At 32.3% G+C, this 24,868-nt stretch overlaps 1 protein-coding gene across 2 annotated transcripts in view; it reads left to right on the forward strand.

The window, feature by feature from the left end:
* LOC129975082 (uncharacterized) overlaps positions 1–24,868 on the forward strand; it is an 84,986-nt gene that overhangs the window by 45,054 nt on the left and 15,064 nt on the right. Inside the window, exons 3-13 of one of the 2 annotated variants that reach the window (XM_056087986.1) lie at positions 7,380–7,489; positions 8,974–9,271; positions 11,052–11,327; positions 13,260–13,556; positions 15,098–15,346; positions 17,301–17,531; positions 19,291–19,539; positions 21,040–21,277; positions 21,391–21,533; positions 22,588–22,766; positions 24,545–24,693. In XM_056087986.1, the coding sequence (XP_055943961.1) occupies positions 7,380–7,489; positions 8,974–9,271; positions 11,052–11,327; positions 13,260–13,556; positions 15,098–15,346; positions 17,301–17,531; positions 19,291–19,539; positions 21,040–21,277; positions 21,391–21,533; positions 22,588–22,766; positions 24,545–24,693 (2,419 nt within the window). The remainder of the gene's footprint in view (positions 1–7,379; positions 7,490–8,973; positions 9,272–11,051; positions 11,328–13,259; positions 13,557–15,097; positions 15,347–17,300; positions 17,532–19,290; positions 19,540–21,039; positions 21,278–21,390; positions 21,534–22,587; positions 22,767–24,544; positions 24,694–24,868) is intronic. The other variant, XM_056087987.1, reaches the window with a different exon arrangement.

The following is a 24,868-nucleotide window of genomic DNA, read 5'->3' on the forward strand; positions in this document are numbered from 1 at the left end:
AGAGACTGAACTGGTAAAAGCAGGCCTGAAACATTGTCTTACTTTCTTGTAGTACTTTCACTTTTTGAAAGTGGCAACATGTAAAAATCAGAGTCAAAATAAAAGAATAGAACGAAGTTGCTCTCAATTTAGATGTCTGATCATTTTACTTTTTAAAAGCCTTATTAGGAGAACGGGCAACAGTTTGTTTCTGCAAATCTCAACAAAAACCTCGAGTTTGAAATTTATTATTATTTTTTTTTTGATGAATATAATACTTCCTCTTTATATTCTTCATATACGGTAATGTAAAAGAAAATTATAGAAATTTCTCCAGAAATATACTTTATCCAAAAAACTTTTCTGATTTTTTTTCGAAAATTCATTTTAAATATGTATTACTGGATTATGAAAATTCAATTCAAATGCGAATTTTTGAATTGCAAATCTTTTCTAATATAGTCAAGATAGGATTGATTCTCGCACCACTTCTCGCCAATCACTAGCATAACACATTGAAGTCGAGTAGTAATGGTAGGATACGAATTCATGCACATACGATATGCTTGTAATATTGCTTTTTTAGCAGAATGTATTAATCAGAATTTTTGAAACTTTGAAATCTACGGCTTTTTTATGTATTAAGCCATCAGAAATATTCTCTCTCTCTATTTTCCTGTAAACATACAGTATGGCTTTTTGGTGTTGTGATATAATTAAATGAATCGAGTGTACATTTTTGACGTTGTTGTTGTTTCTTACGGCACTTGCCACGGACAAGCCCGCTGTTACGAAGATAGCGATTTAAGCCGGAGAAGGAGCGTCTCTTGATTTTAAAGTAGCGCCAACTTGGGCCAAGAGTACGACTTTGCTACTCACGCATCACTCATTCGCTTGTACAACGCCTTTTTACAAGAGAGCATATTCACACATCTCACAGATAGAACAACGGAAGAACAACCATGCCCAAACCGGGACTCGAACGCGGGACGTCCAGATCACGGGGAAAACGCGCTACCCCTATGCCAAGACGCCGTCCTGTTTTTGGTGTCATTCAGTTGACCAGTTGAGAACAAAATTTGACATAAACGTACAAATTTAGAGAAAAAATCATATATTAAAATTTATCTATTTATATTGCTGCTATTCAAGAAAAGTTCGAAAACATTCTAAATATACATCAATAGATTAATTGACATACAGTCAATTTGTAGAAAAGTAAGTTTGATACGAATCTATGACTTCGTAGCTTACCAGTTTTCACCCACCTAGATTATAGTGTTTTTGAATCATCACATTCTTATGCAGAAAGATGGATAGACTGAAAAACTCTCTATGATGGGTTCCGATCGAAAAATGAAGCAAATTTATAATTCTGCTTTAGAAAACTTCATACTAAATTTAATTCCTCAAGACTGCTTTGTATTTAAGTTATCGGATTCCTTTACATAAATAATTCTAAAGAATCAGGAGGTATAAAACGCATAAAATCTTTGAAACTTCAAGACAAGATTTTTTTTTTTTTTTTTTTTTTGAGAGAGAGATTGCAATGGTTTCTTATTGTAAACTCCTTCGTGGTAAGAGCGGACGTGGCAAAGGATACTATAAGCAAACATATAATCAGATGTCATATCGCCTCAAATTGTGTTTCGTTTGTCGTATAAATTATTTCTTTTGATCACATCTAAGAAAGTTTGCTCAATGGCAGTTGGTAACAGTCCAATTAGAGTGTAACATAAATATACAGTTAACCAGCAGAGACGGTGCTCCCAAATCTTTCTCGCATATTCTCTAATAAACTTGACGTGCCAGAGAGCGCCTTATATGACATCAACGTACAATTGTTACGTAATATTAACTTTTGGGGTGAAATTAGCATTTTTACGGAATCTATTGTGTCATTTTTTGGCGATTAATTCCTAATATGCCATTAATAGTATCCAAAATTCGAATCTGTGCTTTAGGCACCTTTTTTTTCAATCGATTGAAACAAAATGTTGGCACAAAGCTGCATTTATAGTATCAAAATTCCATACCAAATTCGATATATTTAAGTTACTGCGTTTTGAAGCTATAGCGTTTGCATGTTTCTGAAAGTACAGACCGACAGACAGTCAATCCCTAGTTGGATTTGGCTCAAAATTTGATTCGTGTCTACATTATAAATCTTAAATCTATGAACCAAACTTTATGAGTATAGCTCTCTTCTTTTTGTGATGATCCTGTTAATTTATATTCGAACAGCTGGACAGACAAACCGCCTCTGAACAGATTTTACACAAAATTTGATAGAAATCTGAAAATTTGGCATAAAGACCTTATACCAAATTTTGTCTTCTACCTCAAAGCAGTTTTGAGCTATCTTTGTCACAGACAGAAGAACATTTTCCAAAAATATTTTTGGAAAATGTTCCAAATGTTTGGAAAATGTTCCAAAATTTGCAAATGTTTGGAAAATGATCCAAAATTTCAAAATGTTTTCAAATGTTTGGAAAATGTTCCAAATTTTTCCAAACATGTTTTCAAAAAATGTGTTTTTTGAACTCAGGAAGTTCTAAAACGTGAAGATCCGTCAAAATCTGTAATTCGAATTTTTTTTTTAACGATTATTATACTTCCTCTGTACTACGTTTATGCGAAAGTTTAAAAAAAATTGTTCTGGAAACACTATTGGTTAGTATATGGACGTATAAACGCCTTTGAACGCTTGCCGGTAGAGCTGTTGTAGATTATTCAAACTCTACGATAAAAAATTTTATGCAACTGGTTTCTTTTTGATACAAATTCTCAAGAAGTGCAATTACTTAACTCTAAGGCAGTTACAATTATTTATCGATATTTTCATGAAATCTATTCGCAGCAGGCTTCGTTTCTCCCCAAATATCCCACATCCAGTTATCTCCCCCTATCTCTATCAGCATCGAAGCATTCAGCTCTCTTGAAAGGCCAGAGCGGGGTCAACATTCTGGACCGAGAGACAATAGGGGTCGCAATTAGTGAAACTGTGTCACTGGAGAGAATCCGACAGGATTGATCACCTGCGCCAAAAAATTTGAATTTCAGTCGCTGGAAATGAAATGTGGATATTCATTATAATGTTAATGCCCTCAGGGTCGTGTAAAAGGTCGGTTACGAGAGCAGAATTTTTGGTTTTTGAAGATTAAATAAAATAAATGATATTATGACAAGGAAGTAAAGATGACATGACCGTCAAATTGTATATAGAGACTGAGTGAGTTCGGATAGAATACATTTTGAATATATCTCAGGCTCATTGAAAAGACAAAAGTAATTGTTAACAATTAATTTGATGTTAAATTATTGGAATATTGTATTTAAAAGTCTGAATTAATTATAGATATTTCATTGTAATAATTGACCCTCTTTTCCTTTTTCCTTGGACTTAGTTTCAATAATTTTCCATGTTTTCATACACAGAGTTTAGGCGGGCTCCTATCCGGTTTAGAATTGAAGTAGGTGAACTTTAATTTAAAAAGTTGCACTCAATGTTTATGTATGAAAATTTCTTTTATACACGACTTCCGTTTTCCTTGATAATTATTTTATTTGTTAATTTTAAAAGAGCATTAGAAGCCCGGTGGCGTAGTCTCCCAACACATAGGTCCGAGATTCGATCTTCGGGCTGGGAAAGGTCAACTTAGCCTTTCATCCCTTTAGTGGATGGATAAACTGAGGACCAAGCATGCTTGGGAATTAAACACTGGGGCTTCTGGGTTAAGCTGACCTATTAACCAGACATATGCCTTGCACCTTTCGGTCAAGAAAGCAGATATGGACACTGTAGGCCTTGGTTCACATGGGCTGTCGTACTACTTTTAGTTTTTTTAATTAGCATTAGTCAATTGGTCAAACCGTGCCAAAAACATGAAAATATTGTACGCACGTTTTTATTTCATTTAACCATGGCCTCTAATTATTGACGCAATTTTCAATTTTTCGAATAGAATATTAATGCTGAATATAGAAGGCAAAATATGTTCTTCCTCTTTAAACCCTTTCTCATGGAAATGTATTATACGTCGGGTTTAATGGTAGAAAACTCCACATTGCGACTAACAAAAATATATATAATATTTATAAATATTAACAAACAATAATATTTAAATATAATATTTTTTCTCTCCAAAATCTTGTCTCGAATTTCAGAGTTAGATTTAGTTTTTTTAACAGAACGTTTATGGTGAGAGCATGTTTGAAATTGTCGGTTGAGAATTATGCATTTGTTGTTTATTTATTTCGAGTTTTGGTCAAAATATAATACTGATGTTATAAAATTTTAAAAACTAAATGTTAGATAAAAGAAATTCGAATTAAGTAACTTTAGTGCTGTTCTTAGTATGTTGCTTTATATTTTAGCATACTTGTTGGCATTTTATTATAAATACTTTAAATTTTACAATGAAATTAAAATTAATTTGCCATTGGTTACAATAAACTGTAGAAATTAATCGATGAAAATGATATCCAAGAAGATAGAATCAGTTTGATTCCATCTGACTGATTTCATCTTCTTGAATACCATTGGCATAGACAGAAGTCAGACACAGGGTTTTAAAAAAAATGCTATACCATACCAGAACGAAGAAGGTGAAGGCAAGAAGCAATTTCCAAAGTAAGAAAACAATACACATATTATAATTGACCCCAAAAGTGTGTCTGCAATTCTCTTAATATGAATCTGAAGTGAAATGAGCATTGTAAACACATTTAAAAATAAGAGTATTTTTCAAAAATTATTTCCCCAAAACATGATAAATCTTATAACTTTAACGAGTAATTCTTGTGTGTATATATATAAATTTATTGCATATTGGAAACGGATCTAACGATTTGGATCAAATTTTATATTTAGATAAGGTTTTGTTTTTTATGTTTATCTATATGTGTTTTTCCTGAAAAAAAATATGATTTTACACAAAAAAAGTTTTTTTTATAATTAGAGATTAGAGTTTTTTCGATCTGCTCTCATGCTGACAGTGTAATATTTGCGCCATCTCGTACCCGATTTCACCAGGGTAAAACTGAATGTAAATTCAAAAATATAAATAATGATAGATAAATTGTAAAATGAATACTGTAATATAGCAGATTGTTTCGAATAACATGTTAGACTAAGTGCATTCCTGATTTTTTTTTTTTATTTAAAAGACCAGTTCATATATAGGTAAGATTGAAAAATATGCAAATGTGATTCGTTATAAATATTTTCTCCGAAAAACAAGATTTTACAAAACAAAATCATTCGGTCATCCACATATTATCATTTAATAATGAGAAAATGTTTAATAATATTTGTATTTGTTCAAGATATTTAAAAATATATAGCCCGCAGAATGCACTCATTTTTTAACCAATTCTTTTTAAAATGTTAAAATATAACAATGTCCGCTATTCAACGGACAAATATTAACTTAATATTTTTTTCCCAGATGGTTTCGACTTAGTAAAAAAATATTATTTGTATCAAAAGATTATTATATAAATTTAATGTAATGTATATAAATTTATTATTTTAATAAAAATAACTAGAAGAATATTTTGTGATAAATATTTTCTGATTCTGGTTTTGAAATCAATTATTTTATTATTTATCATATCTTGATGAATACTTATTATATTTCTTTGCCAAATTTATATGATAAATCTTGGAAATATAGCAATAAATTATTTAATATCATATATGCTAATATAATATAAATTATCTAGATATTAAAAAATTAAGCAAATATTAAATAAATTATAATTTATCGAATACTAGCTGGTACCTGGCGCGTTGTTTCTACAGAAGAAATAATTATGGAAATATCGTTTGAAATTTGAAATAGTTATCTTGTTTCATTAGAAATGAGAGAAAGAAAGATATTTATTTTCTTGCTGACAAATATACATTCATTGAAATTGAAATACATTCATTGAAATTGAAATACATTCATTGAAATACATTGAAATTGAAATACATTCATTGAAATACATTGAAATTGAAATACATTCATTGAAATACATTGAAATTGAAATACATTCATTGAAATACATTGAAATTGAATGACATATAAAGAAGAATATGTATTCCATTTTTTAAATTTTATTATTCGAGTACTTTAGAGTATACAATATTTTTTTTCTCGACTTCAGCAAAATCAAATAAATTTCTTAGCTGTCTGATTCATGAGCATTCATAAAACTGACCATGCAAAAAACATGGATTTTCTAGGTTCACTCGGCACACTTGAAGCGATTGACTTTGCGCCTTGTTGATGGTCATCGAGAATGCAAGTCAAACGGGGAATTGCAGTTGTTTGAAATAAAAGGCATGTCAGTGGGAATAATGGGAATGCGTGGAATGACATCTTCTTCATCCGACTTTCCGTTAAGAATAACTGTCTCTATTCTTCGCATGTTGATCTTGAGATTCCGAAGCATGTGAATTTGAAATTCGTAAACGATCTGTTTCATTGCTTTCTTGTCGTTTCTCGTTTGTTTGAGAAGTTCGAATTTGCTTATTTCAACGTGGTGCTGCGCTGGTAGATCTACTAAGTGACGAGTATTTGAAAGGTATATTTGTGACAAAGCAATAACATGATATACGCTTGTATAACCGAAATATCGTTTGTTGATTCGGTAAATAGAAAAATTGCTGTTTGAACTCAAAAATTTCTATTATATATAACTTAACTTTATCGGCATCGATAATAATAATTGCATTTTGTATGTGTTCCAACAATATATTCCTTAACTTCCAACAATATATATCCAAAATATTGTGCACGTTGAAGGATAATATCTTGTTTAGATGACTATTCATTAACGAAAAGAAAAAAAAAAAAAATAGCACTTGCACTAAATACTTTCGATTTCACCTCACTCACATTGATTGGATACGAACAAACAAACAAACAAACATTTTTATAAATTAGATATAGTAATTGTACTATGCCTATTACCTTCGTGCAAGTGCAAGCAATAAGTCAGCAAAATTTTATCGCAATTGTATGAACGGTACTGCACCGCATAAAATACGAATAAACAAAATTTCATTTTCATATATTAGATTGACAGAGGGAGTAATTCATGTTCTGTCCATTTGTTCGCGAACTGTTCTTTCGCGCATGCACCAGAGTTCATTTTATAAAAAAAGGATGAGAAGAAAGAGGAGAAATTTAGCAATAAGATAAATTCAGTATTTTCGTGGAATTAGGAGACGCAATTCTTTTTTCTTCTTTCTGAGTACCACCTCTTTGCTAAATACAATCGTCGAAAATGCAAGTCTCAGGATCCTGAATTGCATGGATACATTTTTTTAAACTTTAAATTATACTAATTCCTAAAGTATCAATATAAGCATGAAGCATATCATGAGTTTGATTTTTATCTTTTCTCAGCACAAAGTTGCAACAACGGAGTAGGAAAATTGATGTTCGAAAGAGTTGCCGATTACAAGCTTTCCGGAACAGGCAGCAATAGTTTTGGAGGCACCAGGAGAGCAGAAGTTGTAAGTAAAACCTTTTGTTATTTTTCCATTGAAAATCCGTAATTTCCAATGACTAAAAGGATTGTAATTCAAGTACAACTGTTGTTGAAATATCTTGAATATTTAACAGCATATTGTGAAATATTGTTGACTGGAACTAGAAAGACAGTCAGTTGTAAATGCAGTAAAGGATACAGAACGAACTCAAATTAGTGGGTAGGATTTTCCAAACTTAGAGAAAATCCAAACCAACATTTCCAAAATATAGAAGAGCACCATGATGATAGTTAATATCATAAATGGTTGGATTTCCTTGTTCTGGGATTGATTTGTGATAACAGCTCTCGGATGAGCTTGCCTAGAGAAAGCCGATATCTGACACAAGAAGGCAATACTAAAGTCAAAGATTCTGACTATTTGAGATGTCAGTAATCAGTTCTGTTAAAACCCTGCAAAAAGATGAAATCAACGAAATGAGGACAGAGCATACAAAAAATATTATACTGTTTCAGCAAACAAAATAGAAAATAATAGACTATATATATTGACGCACTTTTCCTAAGAAAATAGATAATTATCCATTAAATTAGACTCTGTTCCCAGCAAAATAAAAGAAATAACTGATTATTTTTAATGATATACTCCTTTTTTTGTATACCAAGGTAAAATCTTTCGACAAAACGATCGTTTCAGAATAAGTAAAAACTACTTACAATCGAGCCCAAAAGAGAAAAGATTTCGCCACCAATCTTGGTCTGAAGGCGAGAAAAGATATCCCTTTCATACGTGGGTTTCTCTTTCCTGGAGAGTCATAAAAACACTGAGCAACTATTAAATTTGACCATCATTTGGCTACCAATCATGGCTCGAAGTTGAGGCTAGCATATCCTTTTTACACCTGGGTTTCTCATTCCTGGAGAGTCATCAAAACACTCAGTAACCATTAGATTGAGCCGACACTCCTGGTTAAGGAAAATCAATAATTAATATGAAAATTTCCGCTTTTTTGCACAGTAAAATGTTCGTCTTAAATAATATAAACTAGGATTATATTACAGAATTATATATCTTGCAATAATTAATACAAAACTTTTTACTATAATAAATAAATAGTTGTTACTTCTAGTACTATTCATCGTGCTCTTTCATTTCTAATTGTGCTTGTGCATTTTTCATTGTCAAAATATGTCAAAAAAATAAAAAGCATGAATCATTTTTTTTCTTTAATTAATTATTATTATTATTATTATTGCAAAATTAAAGAAATAGATGTGCCAATTCCATTAACTTCCAAAGAGCTATTAATCTCTGTGTCCAATCTCCTTATATACCTCAAACGCGTATACCACTTATAAGTATTGTCTTTCGCAGGCTGTAAAGTATGTTCCATGATACAAGTTTATTCTATTTTCGCTGTCTTAGATAACTAACCAGTGAAGTATTTATCAGCTGTGAAAAATAACAATGAATTGAAACTTTGAATGCGTTTTTTCCCACCTTTGCAGATTACTAGGAAGGACCTTCCCATTAGGGTGTTGTCCGAATGCATAAGAAGATGTGCGGAGGACCGCACCACAACACAACATGTGCCACAGTGTCGATCGTTCGACTTCCTGCCGGGCAAGAGGCTAAGCCCAGTGCCCGCGCATGAGGGCAACGACGTCTCGTCAGCCAGAAATGGGGTCGTCGCTGAATACGAGGATTCCAGCTGCTACCTCTACTATGACCAGGCGTCGCCCGATGGCATGGAGACGCTCGTCCAGCAGAACGACGTCTGGCATTTTAACGAGATATGTATCACATGTTAGTAGTTTATTTTACTGAAAGTTATGTTAATCATCTGGTGACACGGGATTTTTTTAATTCGCTGCTTTTAATTTATTCTATTAGGCAATTGATAACCCTATTTACTAAAAATGGCGACCAACATTGTAAGGATATTTTTCCGATATTGTCCAGCATTCAAAGTATCGAACAATATCGTAGAAATATCGTAAAATATCTTGTGCTAATGGGGAAGGCAAGCATTAAATAATTAATATCTTACCCTCATATCGATTTTGTGGTTTGATAAACCTTGTTCAAATATATATAATTTAAATATAAATAATAATATTATATTTTTAAGCAATTTTTATATCGTCAATTAATTTAATAATTGAATATTTAATTAGAATATTAGATAAAATTAAAGTTGCTCAAAATTTGCAGCAGAACGAACATTTACGTATTGAATTGAAATAAAAGCATCCGCTGAATATATTTATATTAATACAATGTGTCTCATATTATCAAATTTAAGCGGAACATCACTTTTGTATTAATTAGTTTGTATAAAATAGAAATTGCATTAACGATAATTAAAAGAGGACATTTTAATAACGGAATTAACAGTGTTATATTTCAAAACTGTAACTCTTCATTGACTACATTTAAATATATTTTTAAACTTCAGCTTTACATTTTAATTTTTCTTAAATAATTCTAGTTGTGCTCCTTCCACACGGTCAGTGACATTAGTTTTCAAATTTTTATATTTGATGACAAAAAATGAGTAGCCATTTCAGTCTAATTTAATATGACTTCCAATCACTTTAATAGTAATGCAGAAATTGTCACAAACAGGCTTTATTTATATAGTTTATATTGTATTTATATTGTTTAAGTTTGTTGCATGTTCAACATAAACTTCTGTCTGAGAATATATAAAAAAAATCTCTAATGAGTGACCTTTTAAATAATAATTTATGGGTCACCTTTTAATAAGACAGGCTTTATTTATATTCTGATAATAATCAAGTCCAGATAAATAAGGCAGGATTTATTTATATTCTGATAATAATCAAGTCCAGATAAATAAGGCAGGCTTTATTTATATTCTGATAATAATCAAGTCCAGATAAATAAGACAGGCTTTATTTATATTCTGATAATAATCAAGTCCAGATAAATAAGGCAGGCTTTATTTATATTCTGATAATAAACAAGTCCAGATAAATAAGGCAGGCTTTATTTATATTCTGATAATAAACAAGTCCAAATAAATAAGGCAGGCTTTATTTATATTCTGATAATAAACAAATAATAAACAAGTCCAGATAAATAAGGCAGGCTTTATTTATGTTCTGATAATAATCAAGTCCAGATAAATAAGGCAGGCTTTATTTATATTCTGATAATAATCAAGTCCAGATAAATAAGACAGGCTTTATTTATATTCTGATAATAATCAAGTCCAGATAAATAAGGCAGGCTTTATTTATATTCTGATAATAAACAAGTCCAGATAAATAAGGCAGGCTTTATTTATATTCTGATAATAAACAAGTCCAGATAAATAAGGCAGGCTTTATTTATATTCTGATAATAAACAAGTCCAGATAAATAAGGCAGGCTTTATTTATGTTCTGATAATAATCAAGTCCAGATAAATAAGGCAGGCTTTATTTATATTGTGATAATAAATTTCCTACTTAAATTTATTGTCGGTATAAGTCTTGAATGCAATTTTCTGTCTGCTTTAACACAACAACAATTATAGCCACAGGTGGGATTTTTATAATTTTCTGCCTTACCTTTCCAGCTAGCAAAGTGAGCACGGAGTGCAGCAATCGCTTGTACGTGATGGAGAGGACCCCCGGTTTCCGATTCGAGGGGACGAGCGACCGAGAGGTGTTTGCCGTGAACAGGACCGACTGCGAGAGCAAGTGCATAAACGAGGAGAGTTTCAAGTGCCGCTCTTGCAGCTTCGACAGGGCGGGTTCCGTGTGCAGGCTGAGCAGGGAGACGAAGGCCATGAACCCCACTGGCTTTGTTTCGGATGCCAACAGCGATTACATGGAGAATCTTTGTCTTTCAGGTGGGTACGAGAACACACATCAACTTAAGGCCATATATCCTTTAAAATAAATCAATGTGTAATGCTTAATGATGTAATATAGAGTGAACCGCCAACGTCCTTGCATAAGGGTAGCGCATCCTCCCCGTGATCTGCGCATCCCGGGTTCGAATCCCTGTTCGGGCATGGTTGTTCTTCATCTGTGCTCTATATGTGAGGTGGGTGAATGTACCCCTCTGTAAAAAGGGGTTGTGCAAGCGAATGTGTGAGTTTCATCTTCATATGAGCTAGAGGTCGGACTTCTGCCCTAGGATGCTCAGGGGTCTTTACCCTCAGAAGCTACTGCACCCCCTTTCCGTGGTAACGAGGACACGACATCATCATAGAGTGAATTTTTCAGTGCAGTTGTATAATTCTTGTATCATGAGTTAATCTCCTCGTTTTTACACGTGAGTATTCTTGTTGAAACACTATGTGTAACTCTGGATGCAACCCTTATTTGATCTTTTCACGGCTGCGTTTCTTACAAATGACACAAAAAAAGAAAGAAAGACAAAGGACTTCTCCTAAACGAGAGACGATAGATCATTCCTGCCGGTGGTTTCAAAAGAGAAAAGACATTTAGCTGATGTTGCGTCCTCAAATTTCAGTGGAATTCCTGATATTATAATTATTTATTACATAAAGTTATCTGGGACAGATTTTCCATCTAACTGTATAAATATGAGTTGTCATAGAAATTACAAAATGAAGAGAGCTAAACAGATAAAATTTTTTACACAGATTTAGCACGTTTCGTATAGACGCCTATCCAATCTTCAGCAAAATCCAACAAGCTGTTCATCACCTGTCGGTCTGTATTTTCAGAAGCATGCAACTCAAAACGCAGTGTTTAAGTATGTCAAATTCGGTACGCGATTTTGTGATTTTAAGTGTAATTTTATTCAAATTTTATTTTTATTTATTTATTTTAATCTAATTTTTATTATTTTATCGGTTGGAAAGAACGCATCTGAAACAAAAATTCGATTTTGGGATACTTTTGACCGCATGCTAAAGATTTAGCCCCAAAATAGTCTCGGAAAATATCACACGATAGATTCAGTAAAAATGCTATATTCACACCAAAGTTTAATATTTCGTAAATGTTGCATGCCATGTAAGGCGTTCACTGTGATAACAACATTATTAAAGAGTATGCGAGAATGTTTTGGAAAGACCATCCTTGCTGGTTTTAAAATAAGCAGGTAGTGTTTAAATAGTAGTATATTTCATGCTTGAACAATAAATAACTGATTAAGAACATTCCATATGGGAAATGTTTTAAGTACAAATACTTAGAAATCTTGACAATTAAATTGTTTATAGATGATGATTTTAATTACCTAATTTTGAAGACTTTGTGAAGGCTTTCAATCCATTCAGAAGAAAAGAATTTTTTAAAAAATGCATTTCGTATCATTATAATACAGAATTAGTTTATAAATATTGATGCCCAGTTTTAACACAAGGTTAAAAAGAATAAAGAAGAATTCACGCCATCACTAGAAGGAATCGTAGTCTATCATGTCCATCTTGAATTTGCAAGCAAACAAAGAATCAAATTCCTCTTTGATGGCCATCTATAGTCAACACAGATATCACAAACATTCTTTCTTATAAAAAAAACTGATACATACACCTCGTAATTACATTCTATCTCACATTTGGTTAAAAAAAAAGCCCCCATATAGAAGTTTCCGCTTCTACTTACCAAACTATCTTAAAGTACGCTCTCCATATGCCTAGCAGTTGAGTGATTTACGTGGGCTTCAATACTAGTCAATATTGAGATAAAAAAAATCTGAATATATGGTAATCATACTGTTCATGGATAAGAACTTAGGCTTTTGAAAAGAATTTATATTTTATATTGTTTTGGTTTGGAATCACAATTGTTCCATTTCCCTTCAGGCTCCGATCTGTGCTCCGCCACTGCTCTGATCCTGGAAGCCGGCAAAGAGTTGGAGGGTGCTTACGAACGTGACCTGTTCTCAGTGCGTGACTTCAAGGACTGCTCGGACAAGTGTATCCACAGCCTCACAGAGCGAGGGTTCATGTGCAGGTCTTTCCTCTACTATGACAAGAGTAAGACATGCGTTCTGTATCCGGATGATCCGGTAGGAGATGCTGAGGGCCCAGATGCACAGAAGCCCCTCAAGCCTAGCACTGGTGACTTGTACCGGCTCTTTTGCGGGACATCGGATAGAGGTACCGTCTTTTTAGTTTATACTAACCTAGCTAACTTTTCTCTCTATCTGCTTTTGAGAGATCTGCCCAAATCTCTCAAAAATCAACATCAAAGACTGAAGGCCACAAACATTCGAACTCTATTCTCACATGTATAAAGAAATAAACATTAAATCGACTATGCTGGCATGAGAAAAATAGTTTTAACTATTTACTCATCTACTGGTCCACATTTTTTTTATATATTTCTGAATGAATATGATTAAACCCTTGTCCATATCTATCATTCACACTTAGCCCTGCCAGCAAGAACATATTGCTATATCATAAATGACATTTCTTAAAAAAAATAAACCTGCATATCTAAATAAAAAATAATTTACCAAGCAATATCGAGGGGCTCCGTGAGGGTCATAATAAACATTGATTCTTATTCTGTTATGAGTGTACTTTAGAGGATCGTGAAGTACCAAAAGGAGAGAAAGGATTGCAGATACATAAGTAAAAAACATCGAAAATATATTTTTTTTCGATTTTCTCGCATATTTCTATATGAAAAAGACTATCAGATTATGTGGTTAATTCTTTTCTGATTTCAACAGTAAAATGTGGTCCATTGAATCATATTGATGGTTAATATTCTGAGAACAGACGATTTCCTGTAATTTTTCCCATATCGTCAATTCGAATAAATAAGAATTGTTATTTTAGTTTCTTTTTAATTTTGTGAAATATTTTCTATAACGAAAAGTAAACCATATAGTCTTAAAAGGGGGAGTACAGTAACGTTAGTTCTAGGTTTTAAAAATCAGTTTATTGTATTATTTTGTGCAAGGGGCAATCAAGCAAGATGCTAAACTTGATTTAATGATGCACTCTTTATTATAATTAGACGAAAAGGAGATAATTAACTTATGGTGCAATGAACTATTGAATTCATCTTACCTGATTCATTTCTTTCTTTCTTTTTTTTCATATTGTTATATCGAAATACTCTTTGATTTTGAAGTAATTAGTAAGATTATATATTAATTTGTTACTCCTAAGACTAATAATTAATTTATTTTGTTGTCTATCCATATGGAACTTTATTAAAGGCCATGTCTAAGATGAAAATTTGCATACTTCAAGTTTTTCAGCCATGATCATTTGAGTGCATGTATGACCTTATGTGTGAGTGTATGGCCATACATTCAAAAAATACGTGGTCAGTCTGATTGAAACAAGTGGATTGTGGATTTCAACATCTGCTATGGGTATTTATTCGATCTTGACTTTCTGTGGGCCCTGAAAGAAATTCCCAACGACATGGACATTGTGTTCTATCAGAATTATTATAAAACCGAAATCCATTGTTAGTACGTGGGACAACAATTATTTCAGGATCTTAAGTTTTTTTTTATCACATAAGCAATAAAAATGTTAATATTCTATTGCACTCGACTGCATATGTGTGAGTTTTACAATGCTTGGTGATGGCCAGTTGTTATGTGACATTTTGTGGTGTAATCCACTTGTGCTGGGTCGACGGTCAGCTAAAAGTATCGTTTTCTCTTGTCCAGATGCCCTGATCAACAACCTGACATTCGAATGCTATCGGCGGAAGCGCCTTGACGGACCCCAACAGGCCGAAACCAAGTCATACTCTTTCCAGGAGTGTTTGGATGAGTGCATGAGGCGCTACGGTCGGGACTGTCGGTCCGTCGAGTACAGCTCCAGATATCAGTCCTGCCGATTCAGCCGGTACGACGGCGGCATGAAACCTAGTCTAGTGGATGACGACTTTTACGATTACTACGAGTTCAAGTGGTGTACGTATATTTGTCTACGTTTACGTTCGTGTCTATGTCTTCGTCCTGCTTTGATTGCCCCCTGCATATCCCTTTAATGCTTGCTTTAATTCCTCTTGATTTACTAAATGTTAACTGTTTCTTATGTACTTTGAACAAGAAATACGCTTGCATTGGATGTAGTCGATTTAATAAACATATAACAAAGACAAACGCAAACAAAGAATATTATAAGAACAATTCTATACTAGTGCTGTCATTGTCATATGAATAATGTCATGGATTTCTGCTAGTTTAATCGGTGAGAAGATGATATGAAACCTCTTCTGTGCGAAAAATTTTCTGATTACTGTGAGTTTAAAAGGCATGCATATATTTGTCTATGTTTTCAACTCGACTTGATTTATCCTTTCATATCACCATATAGTTTGCTTTTATTCTTTCTAATTTATAAAATATTTTGCGAACAAGTTTATAAACTGTACGAACATTGCAAAAATTATACTACAATTAACTATAACAAAATTAATCGAACAAAAACAAAAGAAGGCGAACAAAACAGAATACAAGTAAAACTCAACAGATTCTAAGAACAATTCTAAATTATATTCGCATTGCCAGATGCAAATGTAACTTAACAACTCTTTATATCATGAATGCTGAAGGGCGTAACAAAGAAATTTAATCACTTCATTCAAATAATTTGCGAACGAGTTGCGTTTTACTGATAGCAAGAATTTGCAAAGAAATCACCATGCTTTGGTTTGACATTTGCCGACTTAAGTCAATAGTTAACAAATTAAGTGGCCTGAAACAATTAAAAACAAGATACATGGTTAGTTATAGTTCGCCAAAGAAAATTTCAGTTAACAAATCAAAACTTCTGATTAACAACGAAAGTTGTTTCTGTAAATATTAATTTTAATTTGAAGGGAATATAATAAATATTTTAAAGTGGTGCTACAATAGGATAGCACGGCAAAATTTTTTCTGTTTCAAAATATTTTTAAGATTATATAATATTAAAAATTATTGATATCAGATTCTCTTAAATATTTTTTTTCCTCGGTCATGTTACCACATTTTTTTTTTAGATTTTTAACACATAAAAATAAATTTTGCAGAGTAATAACTTCAAACTTCTAAATTTTTCCGAAATTAATATGCTTATAGTCATGATGCATTTATAGCCTTCGTATAAAATGATATAATCATCTCAATTGCATAAAAATATTCTTTAAAAAGTGTATGAATTCTGTTATTGGAAATTTCCAATAACAATTATCGTAATTTACCGAATCAAGAGATTTGAAGAAGTCTCCCAGGGCTCCTGCAAAGTTTTTGTTGGGAAGATATACTTCCTCTTGTAGTTGAAAAATGAAAAAATTATGGTATTTATATTTGATTTTCCATGGCCTGCTTTGAAAGTGCACAAAATCTATTCAATGTTTTGAAATCAATTAGCCGCCTCTGCACTTCAATTCATATAGTCCAGTTGCTAATAAAGCATAAATGTTTGGAAGGCTAATATACATTTTGCTTGTATTTTGTCCTCATCATTTGACCGCAATCCAAAATGGCGAAGTTCGGTTCTAAAAAATCTTTGCAAAAGTCCAAAACAGGACATTAATCTGACTTAATCCCACCAAATCAATTTGCCTTACACATGCGAACAATGTTATAGAGAAACTAAAATATATGTTCTTGTCCCATACATCTGAAACAGAAGTTTTAAAGTCAGCTCGAATTTATGTGTTACTTATGACATTTTCATCAAGGAAGCGATTTGTTTTCATAAAGCCTTCACTTCATTATTTATGTTGTGACTAAGTCTTGAGTAACTGAGTGTGTCTGTTTTTTGTTGTCTTAGTTTATCTTTCAGACTTGATTTCTCCTTCCCCTCCGTTTTGCTGTTAATCCAATTTCCATTTTACTCTCTATTCTCTAATTTATTCAACTTTTTTTCTCTTTTTAGTTCGAGGTGTGGGCGGCAATGCAGCCAGTGGAGGTTTTGGAACCCGAGGAGGTGGACCGTGGTCATCGGGTTCTTCAGGTGGCATGGGAGGATCCGGATCCATGGGATCTATGGGTGGAATGGGTGGAAGTGGTGCCAGCTGGCCCAGCAGCGGAGGCTCTTCTGGAGGATCAGCGGGGGCTTGGAGCAGCGGAGGTGGAGGCAGTAGCATGTGGAGCGGAGGAAGTGGAGGTGAGTCCCCAACCATGAAGTAAAACTTATTATCTAATTTATGTAATGCATTTTAAACACTAAAAAAAAGTTTAAATGTCTTCAGTAACCTTTTATCACACTATTTAGTTTAAAATTATTCTGCCCGGAGTAACGCTCTGAAATGTTCGCGAACGAAGTTGGTATAATAAAGATGGTTGCTTTTTGAAGCGGATCGTAAAGTGATTTCTATAATTAACTATATAATTAATGTAACTTAGGTAACAACAGAATAAGTACTATTAGGTTAAATTCATAAAATGTTAACTGCTACTCAGACCCACCACTAAGGCACCCGGATTTATTTGAGTGACTGGACCGCAGAGACAGAAACACTGACGAGAACTATGGTTGAGACGTATTAAGGGCCATCACCGGCCACGGTTCAACCCTTCCCGTGAGAAGTACTTCTTGTTATTAAGGTAGAAGTTAGCAAACACCTCCCCATTTCTGTAGCGAAAACCAACCACCTTACTAGAAGCTTCTGATCTTCCTTTCTGAAGCGCCCCCTGGTGGGATAACTATATACTTTAATTATAATTTTTACAAATAGATAAGTGGATTAGGCTTCACTTTCTAAATTACTATTTAAAGCACAAATTCGCAAAGGAATTATTTACAGTTATATAGTTGAGCTGTTACTCACAAAAAGATATATGTTGATTATTTTTTAAGTAGATTTAATTATTTACATTATTTTGTATCATTTGTGGAAATTAAAGCTTATATGAAAACCTATTAGTACACTTAAGGCTTTTTGATGAATCAGATAAAGGATTATATCTGCATTTAGTTTATGACTCTTGTTCAAAATTACTAAAAGGTGTAAAAAACTCTTATGGTGCTAATCTATGCATAATTACTAACCACAGAATTATCTTTAAATCTTGTTCTGAAAATTGTTATTTTCGATCCATGTATCTAAACCTATTTTTAAAAAAAATCGAAAATGATGAGCTTAATTTCAGTTCTTTTATATGTTAAATTTTAAAGTCATAAACTACCAAGTAATTAAGATATTATAATAATAATATTTTCCTAATTTTTCTAATTTTACATATCATAAGTTTCAATATGATAATAAGATTACAATAAATTCTATTTGATACCATAAAAGATGTATTTTATAATAAAAGTGTTTTTATATTTATATTATTTTTTTTAAATAATTTTCAACTTCAAAATTTCATAAATGACTTTTATTTTATTAATAAAAATTTTCATTACTCTGAGACGTAATTTGAACGTGATTTATATATTGTATTCATCAAAGATGATTGATAATTTTTTATGACTTAAAATTGAACAGAAAAGATTGCATATTTTCATCACGATAAATGTATGCCTGAAATAATCTACTCGTTTTAAAAGCTACCAGAAATGTCAAAAATTGCTGATGTTTCTATTCACATTTTATTTTAATAAGAGAAGCATGCATCCCGATTTGAAGATCAAAGAAAGCCATTTTGGAAAAAAAATATTTAATAATTTATTCACTGAGCCAAATAAAGGAAACGACATTTGAATTGATTCCAAAATTCTACCTGAGGGTGTTTGAATTTGGACAGCAAATTTAAAAAGAACTGAGCTTTTAAACTCTACAAACCTCCAGTAGCATCCGGTTTCAATCATTGTCATACGTCATTGCTGAATTTGAAGTCTAATGACCATGCATCGCGTTCTAAAATTATTTTCTAAGCCCACTCAGCAATGGATTTATTTTCCTCCCATCCCAATGCAGGTTCGATGGGAGGTGGATCCGCTTCGTGGCCAAGCGGAGGTGGCAGTTCTGCCTCCAATGCCTGGTCATCGGGTGGAGGCGGCATGAGTGCAGGTGGATGGGTCAGTGGTCCACCAGATGGATGGACAAGTGGATGGACGAGTAGCGGTCTGTTTCCAAGTGCTGGAGTGCCCCCACCACCCCCTGGAGCTGTATTACCACCTTGGGCAGGACCTCATTTTGGATGGCCAGCATTACCCCCTCTCATAGGTAATCTTTTTCAATATCATCTCAGAAAGATAATTATGTATATTTACCCAAATTCGCTTGTTTTTTACTTCCTTATTAAAAGCATTTTTTTTTGTTTACATGCATTAAATATTACATTAACATTGCTGAGTTTGAGAAGAATCATTTTTAGTGCTTAACAGCAATCATTGTCCTCAGATATCACTGATTCTCCCCTTTCAAGGGTATTTTAACTGCTTTTAATAGAAATAATTAAAAGTTATAAAAATTCTTAAGGGGAGATATTGGCGATTTTTTTGTTTGTTTACTTATAAAGTAATATTCAAAATTTTCCTTTTCACAAAAAATCTCACGAAGTTTTAGAAACATTTCTCTTGAAACGGAAGACCAGAATGATTCGAAAAATAAATGGAAGAAAAGATATTTTTAGAATATACATTGAAAGATTTCATGAGTTTTATCATTTGAAATTTTATTAAAGTAAAAATTTGTTAAACATTTCAACATTACCCCCTTTCAAGCATTATATGTATTTGAAATGTACACTCTCAAAATGGGATGAAAATTAGTTTGGCATGTCACAGTTTGATCAAATTCGAATTTTCTTGTATAGAGAAGAATCATAATTTTACGATTGAAACATCTTTAAAACAAACTAAATAATGCCATAATGAAAGTAAAAAGGCTATCACAATTAAAATGCATATTAATTTTTCTTTATATGAGATTATTTCTCTTTTAATATTAACATTTTTAAGAACTCTAAACTGCAAAAAGTATGTAACTTTTGATGTCCAAGTATCTGTTCAATTCTAAGAAAATGCATTCATTATAAATGTTAAAATGCTTTTAATTAATTACAAGTAATCAGATTTTAAAAGAAATAGAATTTTTCAGAATAATTCAATTCATCACTCTGAATATTAATATTCTAAATAATAACCTACTTCTAGTAACTTTTGAAATGATGCAAGACATTAATGCAGTTCCGAAAAAAGGATGGGAAAAAAAGTAAAAATTCTTCAAGGATTTTGCATATTGATGGGCTTGATGTCATATCAGTGAGCTCTTAGATTTAAAAATCTTTCTATTCAATCCTGAGAACAATTTTCAAGTCATTTACAAGAATTCAGTAGATATTCTATTTTCACAAATGAAGAAATTTGATGCTCTTGTTTTACATTGATGGTACTTGATGTTGCAATGGGTTGTTAAATCTTGAAACATTGCAGAGGCATCACCAATATCCATACATGAAAATTATTGTTTGCAATATATATCCTCTATTCTATAAATGACGAATTTCAGAATGGTAAAAAAAATATTCATCAAGAAGAAATAGAGAAAATTTTTGTGTTATGATTTTGTCTATTCAAATTTTATAGAAATAATTTTGGCGTATTGATTGATATCTATTTGATCGTGCACAGTAGGATTATCGTATTAAAATGTGTGATTTAGCTTACAGAATTTTTAATAAATTTATTAATGTCGTTAACACAATGCTTATTCTTATCGCAGGTCCTCACAGTGCCCCGGGACCTTTGTTCCCACCTCCCCCTCCACCCCCTTACCCGCCGATTCCTCCCCCAGAGCTGTGTGGGAAATCTGGAGGCATTGGGACCTTCAAAAAGATCGGCCACGGCATGCGCTTGAGAAGCCATTTTATCATCCGGGTGGTCAGGGCTGAGACCCTGCCAGATTGTGAAAGAGCCTGCATGGAAACTAGAGATTTTGCTTGCCTCTCTTTTAATTTCAGGTAAGGTTACAGAATTACAAAGCTGTTTTGTTTGTAATTAAGAATAATTTTGAATATATTTAAAATTAAGATTTTTATATATTGGCATGTTCATAAATCTTATGTTTTTGCAGGTCTTTCTTCCCTGACAATTGTGAGTTAAGTGATCAAGACAGTCATTTAGTGCAGATTGGAAGCCCCTTGTATTTCGAATTGGACACTCAGTTTGATTATTACGAGCGTGAGCCTATAGGTGTTTCACCTGGATGTCTGGATGGTAAGTGAATACTTCATTGTGATTGACCAGTTTTGGCATTGAGTTGCTATTGCAAAAATCGATTGAAGGTTCTGTAGCCTTAAAATACAATGGAATAATTGTCACCAACAGTTGAAGTGATTTTGGTCATAAAGAAAAATACAAACTGAAAATTGGAAATTTGATATAATTCATAAATGCTGCTTCAATATCTGTTTTCAGATTCAAAATAAATTTGTTTATTGTGACATAAAAGAAATACACCAATGAAGATCCTAACTTTAAAATATCGATATCTCATGTCATTATTGTTCTTTAATCGATTAATTTTTCTTTCTTGATATTATGAATCTAGTATACTTTCTTAAGCATTGTAATATGGTAGCGTGGATTATTCCAAAGAAAGAGGCCGATTTTTAAACCGAATTGGTTTATTTCTTTTTTGGCACATAGGGACGATCACTACATTACACAACTTTACAAGGACTAACATTTAAACATGAAACATTTTAAATTTTAATAAACTATTCCTTCCGGTGTTCCTTTTTCACGCACACCACACCATTCCGCTCCACACTTTTTTCTCCACGATGCCACTCAGCACCAACTAAATTTAGTTTCTGTCGGCATCTCACCAAAGTGTCGAGTCCTTCAGTACTTTACAGCATACTTAGATAAATAAAATACAGAAATTCCGATACAGATATGCTATTATTATTTGGTAATGAAGAGTCTAATACGTTATGATCTTTTGCAAGCATGTCACAAAATGTTTTATTACTTACAAAAGTGTTTTAGAAAAATAATTTCCTGAAATTAATATCAAACTTAGAATGGAAATATTGTATATATGTGAAATAGCACACAATCTTCAAATTTCATCACTGATTAGAATAATTTCTTATTATTTTTTACATGACATAAAGAATACTGGCTTGGCCATCACCGAATGCAGCAATTCGTAATTTTATTACGTAATATTTGTTAAAAAGTTATTTAATAAGTTTATTAATCCTTTACTTTAACTTTGCTTTGAGATTATCTGATTTTTGTTCCTCCAATTCGAATTTTTCAGTGAGCCAGTCCTGCACATTGGATGGTATGGAATTCACACTGAAAACACCAGACGGATTTTATGGAAGAATTTACACTTACGGATTTTATGACACTTGCTTTTACGATGGGAACGGCGGAAATGTGAACGTCTTGCGCATTTCCAGAGCGAATGGTTTCCCACGTTGTGGAACTCAGCAAGTACGTTCGAATTCATTATCATCTGCAAAATAATATCTGTTTTATGACTGTAAAAAGGATTTATATTTATGTTCTTTGCATTTAATTCTAGAATGAATCGTGTAGCCATTTGCAACACATTATTATTTCCATTTATAAGCTTCACATGAGTGTTTCAAAGGACAACGCTGAGCGTTTGGAAATTCCTTTTTAAGTGCTTTTATAAATAACTGTAGAAAAGACCGATATATGACAACAGCGGTACTAGAATTAGATTTAAACTGGAAACTTAATAAAATACCAAGATGGCTGTTGTATGAATAATTCGACTGTTAAAAATGCTATAAAAAGTATTTTTTTGCATTGTAAAACATATATTGCTAAAAAGGGGCTTTTATTTTTATTATAGAATTGTTATAATTGTTCTGTCACCAGGATATTGTTTGATTCATAATGTACTAACTAGCACATTTTAATTGCTTTGTTAAAATTTCACACAAAAAAAAACAACTAAAAATACTTTAATAATTTTCCTAAATTATATGCAGCTATTCAAAACATATGTATTTCTTTGTAATAAATAAATAAATAAATAAAATGTCATGCATTTTAGGGTTAAGTCATTTAACAATTCAAAATTTTCAGATGTTGAATTTGAAATACATGGCTGTAACACATTAGCTAATATACCAGATGTTTTTCGGATAAAAATATTTTTTTTAAATTTTTTCTTAATAAATTATTATTGAACATTTTAGTCTTTTATTAATAAAAAAATTAACTACTTTATTAATTATCACAAAACATGCAAAAAATCTGCTTTAGACATCAAGATAATTCGGGACATTTCAGATACAGAGATGAAAAATTTCCGATTAGTGTTATCCTGAATGGACCATTAAAGCTATGTGATCGAATTATCTCCACTTCCATAATGGGAAGTACTTCCGACTAAATCAATATTACCGTGGGGACGATATTTCATTGTTTCACGTACATCGACAGGCCGAAAGTTCCATTTCGTATAGTTATAATTTATAATATTTGCGTAAAAAATTCATAACAATCTGTTAGTAGCTTGTATTACTATAATATACATAAAACTAGTTTCTAAATTTTATTTATATAGATATTATTCTACTCATACTCTATACGCACAAAATGTTCTACAATACTGTTACGAAGTATTCACGATAATGGGTGCTATTCAGAACATTAAACATAGTAACATAACGATGGAAGGGGGGGGGGCGCTGGAAATATAAATTCTCCAAGTGTCAGTCTTTGCCATAGGTACAAAATGTTTGTGTATTTCCGTGATTTCTTAAAGTAAAATATGCAAAGGGACAAAAAAAAAATATATATATTACGCTCTATAAGCATTTAGATTTGCAGAGCCACGGATCACAACTTGGTAGGGGGCGAAAGAATCATATTATGCCCCTGGCGCTACTTATCCTCCCATGATACTGAGTCAACATCGTAGAGACAAACAATATCTAATAGATGCTAATATGATTGATAATAACACTTATTGAGTAATTCATATATCATATTGTATAGTTCATACGTCATTTTCCATTATGGATTACATCATACGAAAATATATACTGTGGAAGATGAACATAAGCAGAAATTTATTGTAATAACTTAATTATGCGCAACAGATGTTTTTGAGAGACAAGGCATCTCATCAACGGTGGCATATGTATTAATAATTCTACAATTAAAAGTATGATTGCCATCCTGACAAACCTTATTCGAAAATGTTATTTCTAATATATAACTTCACTTTACAGTACGGAGACGTCATCACCAACATTGTTGTAGTTCAGTTTAACGATTATGTACAGACTTCCAGAGACAAGAAATACAACTTGACCTGCTACTTTTCGGGTCCAGGGGAAGCAGTCGTTACTTCAAATTATTTGGACACTAGAACTGATGGGTAAGATTTTCTTTGAATTCCTTTTGTTATCTCGTTTTGCAACCAGCACGATTTTCTTAAACCTTTTTTTTTTACTTTATAATAATATCATCTTAATGAAATTAAAGGCTTTTGATTCCAGATTGACATTCTGTATTCGACAGAACATAAGTAGATCGACATTCTGTTTGCATTA

Source organism: Argiope bruennichi, chromosome 7 (genome assembly GCF_947563725.1).
Source record: "Argiope bruennichi chromosome 7, qqArgBrue1.1, whole genome shotgun sequence".
In the NCBI taxonomy this organism is placed as follows: Eukaryota; Metazoa; Arthropoda; class Arachnida; order Araneae; family Araneidae; genus Argiope; species Argiope bruennichi.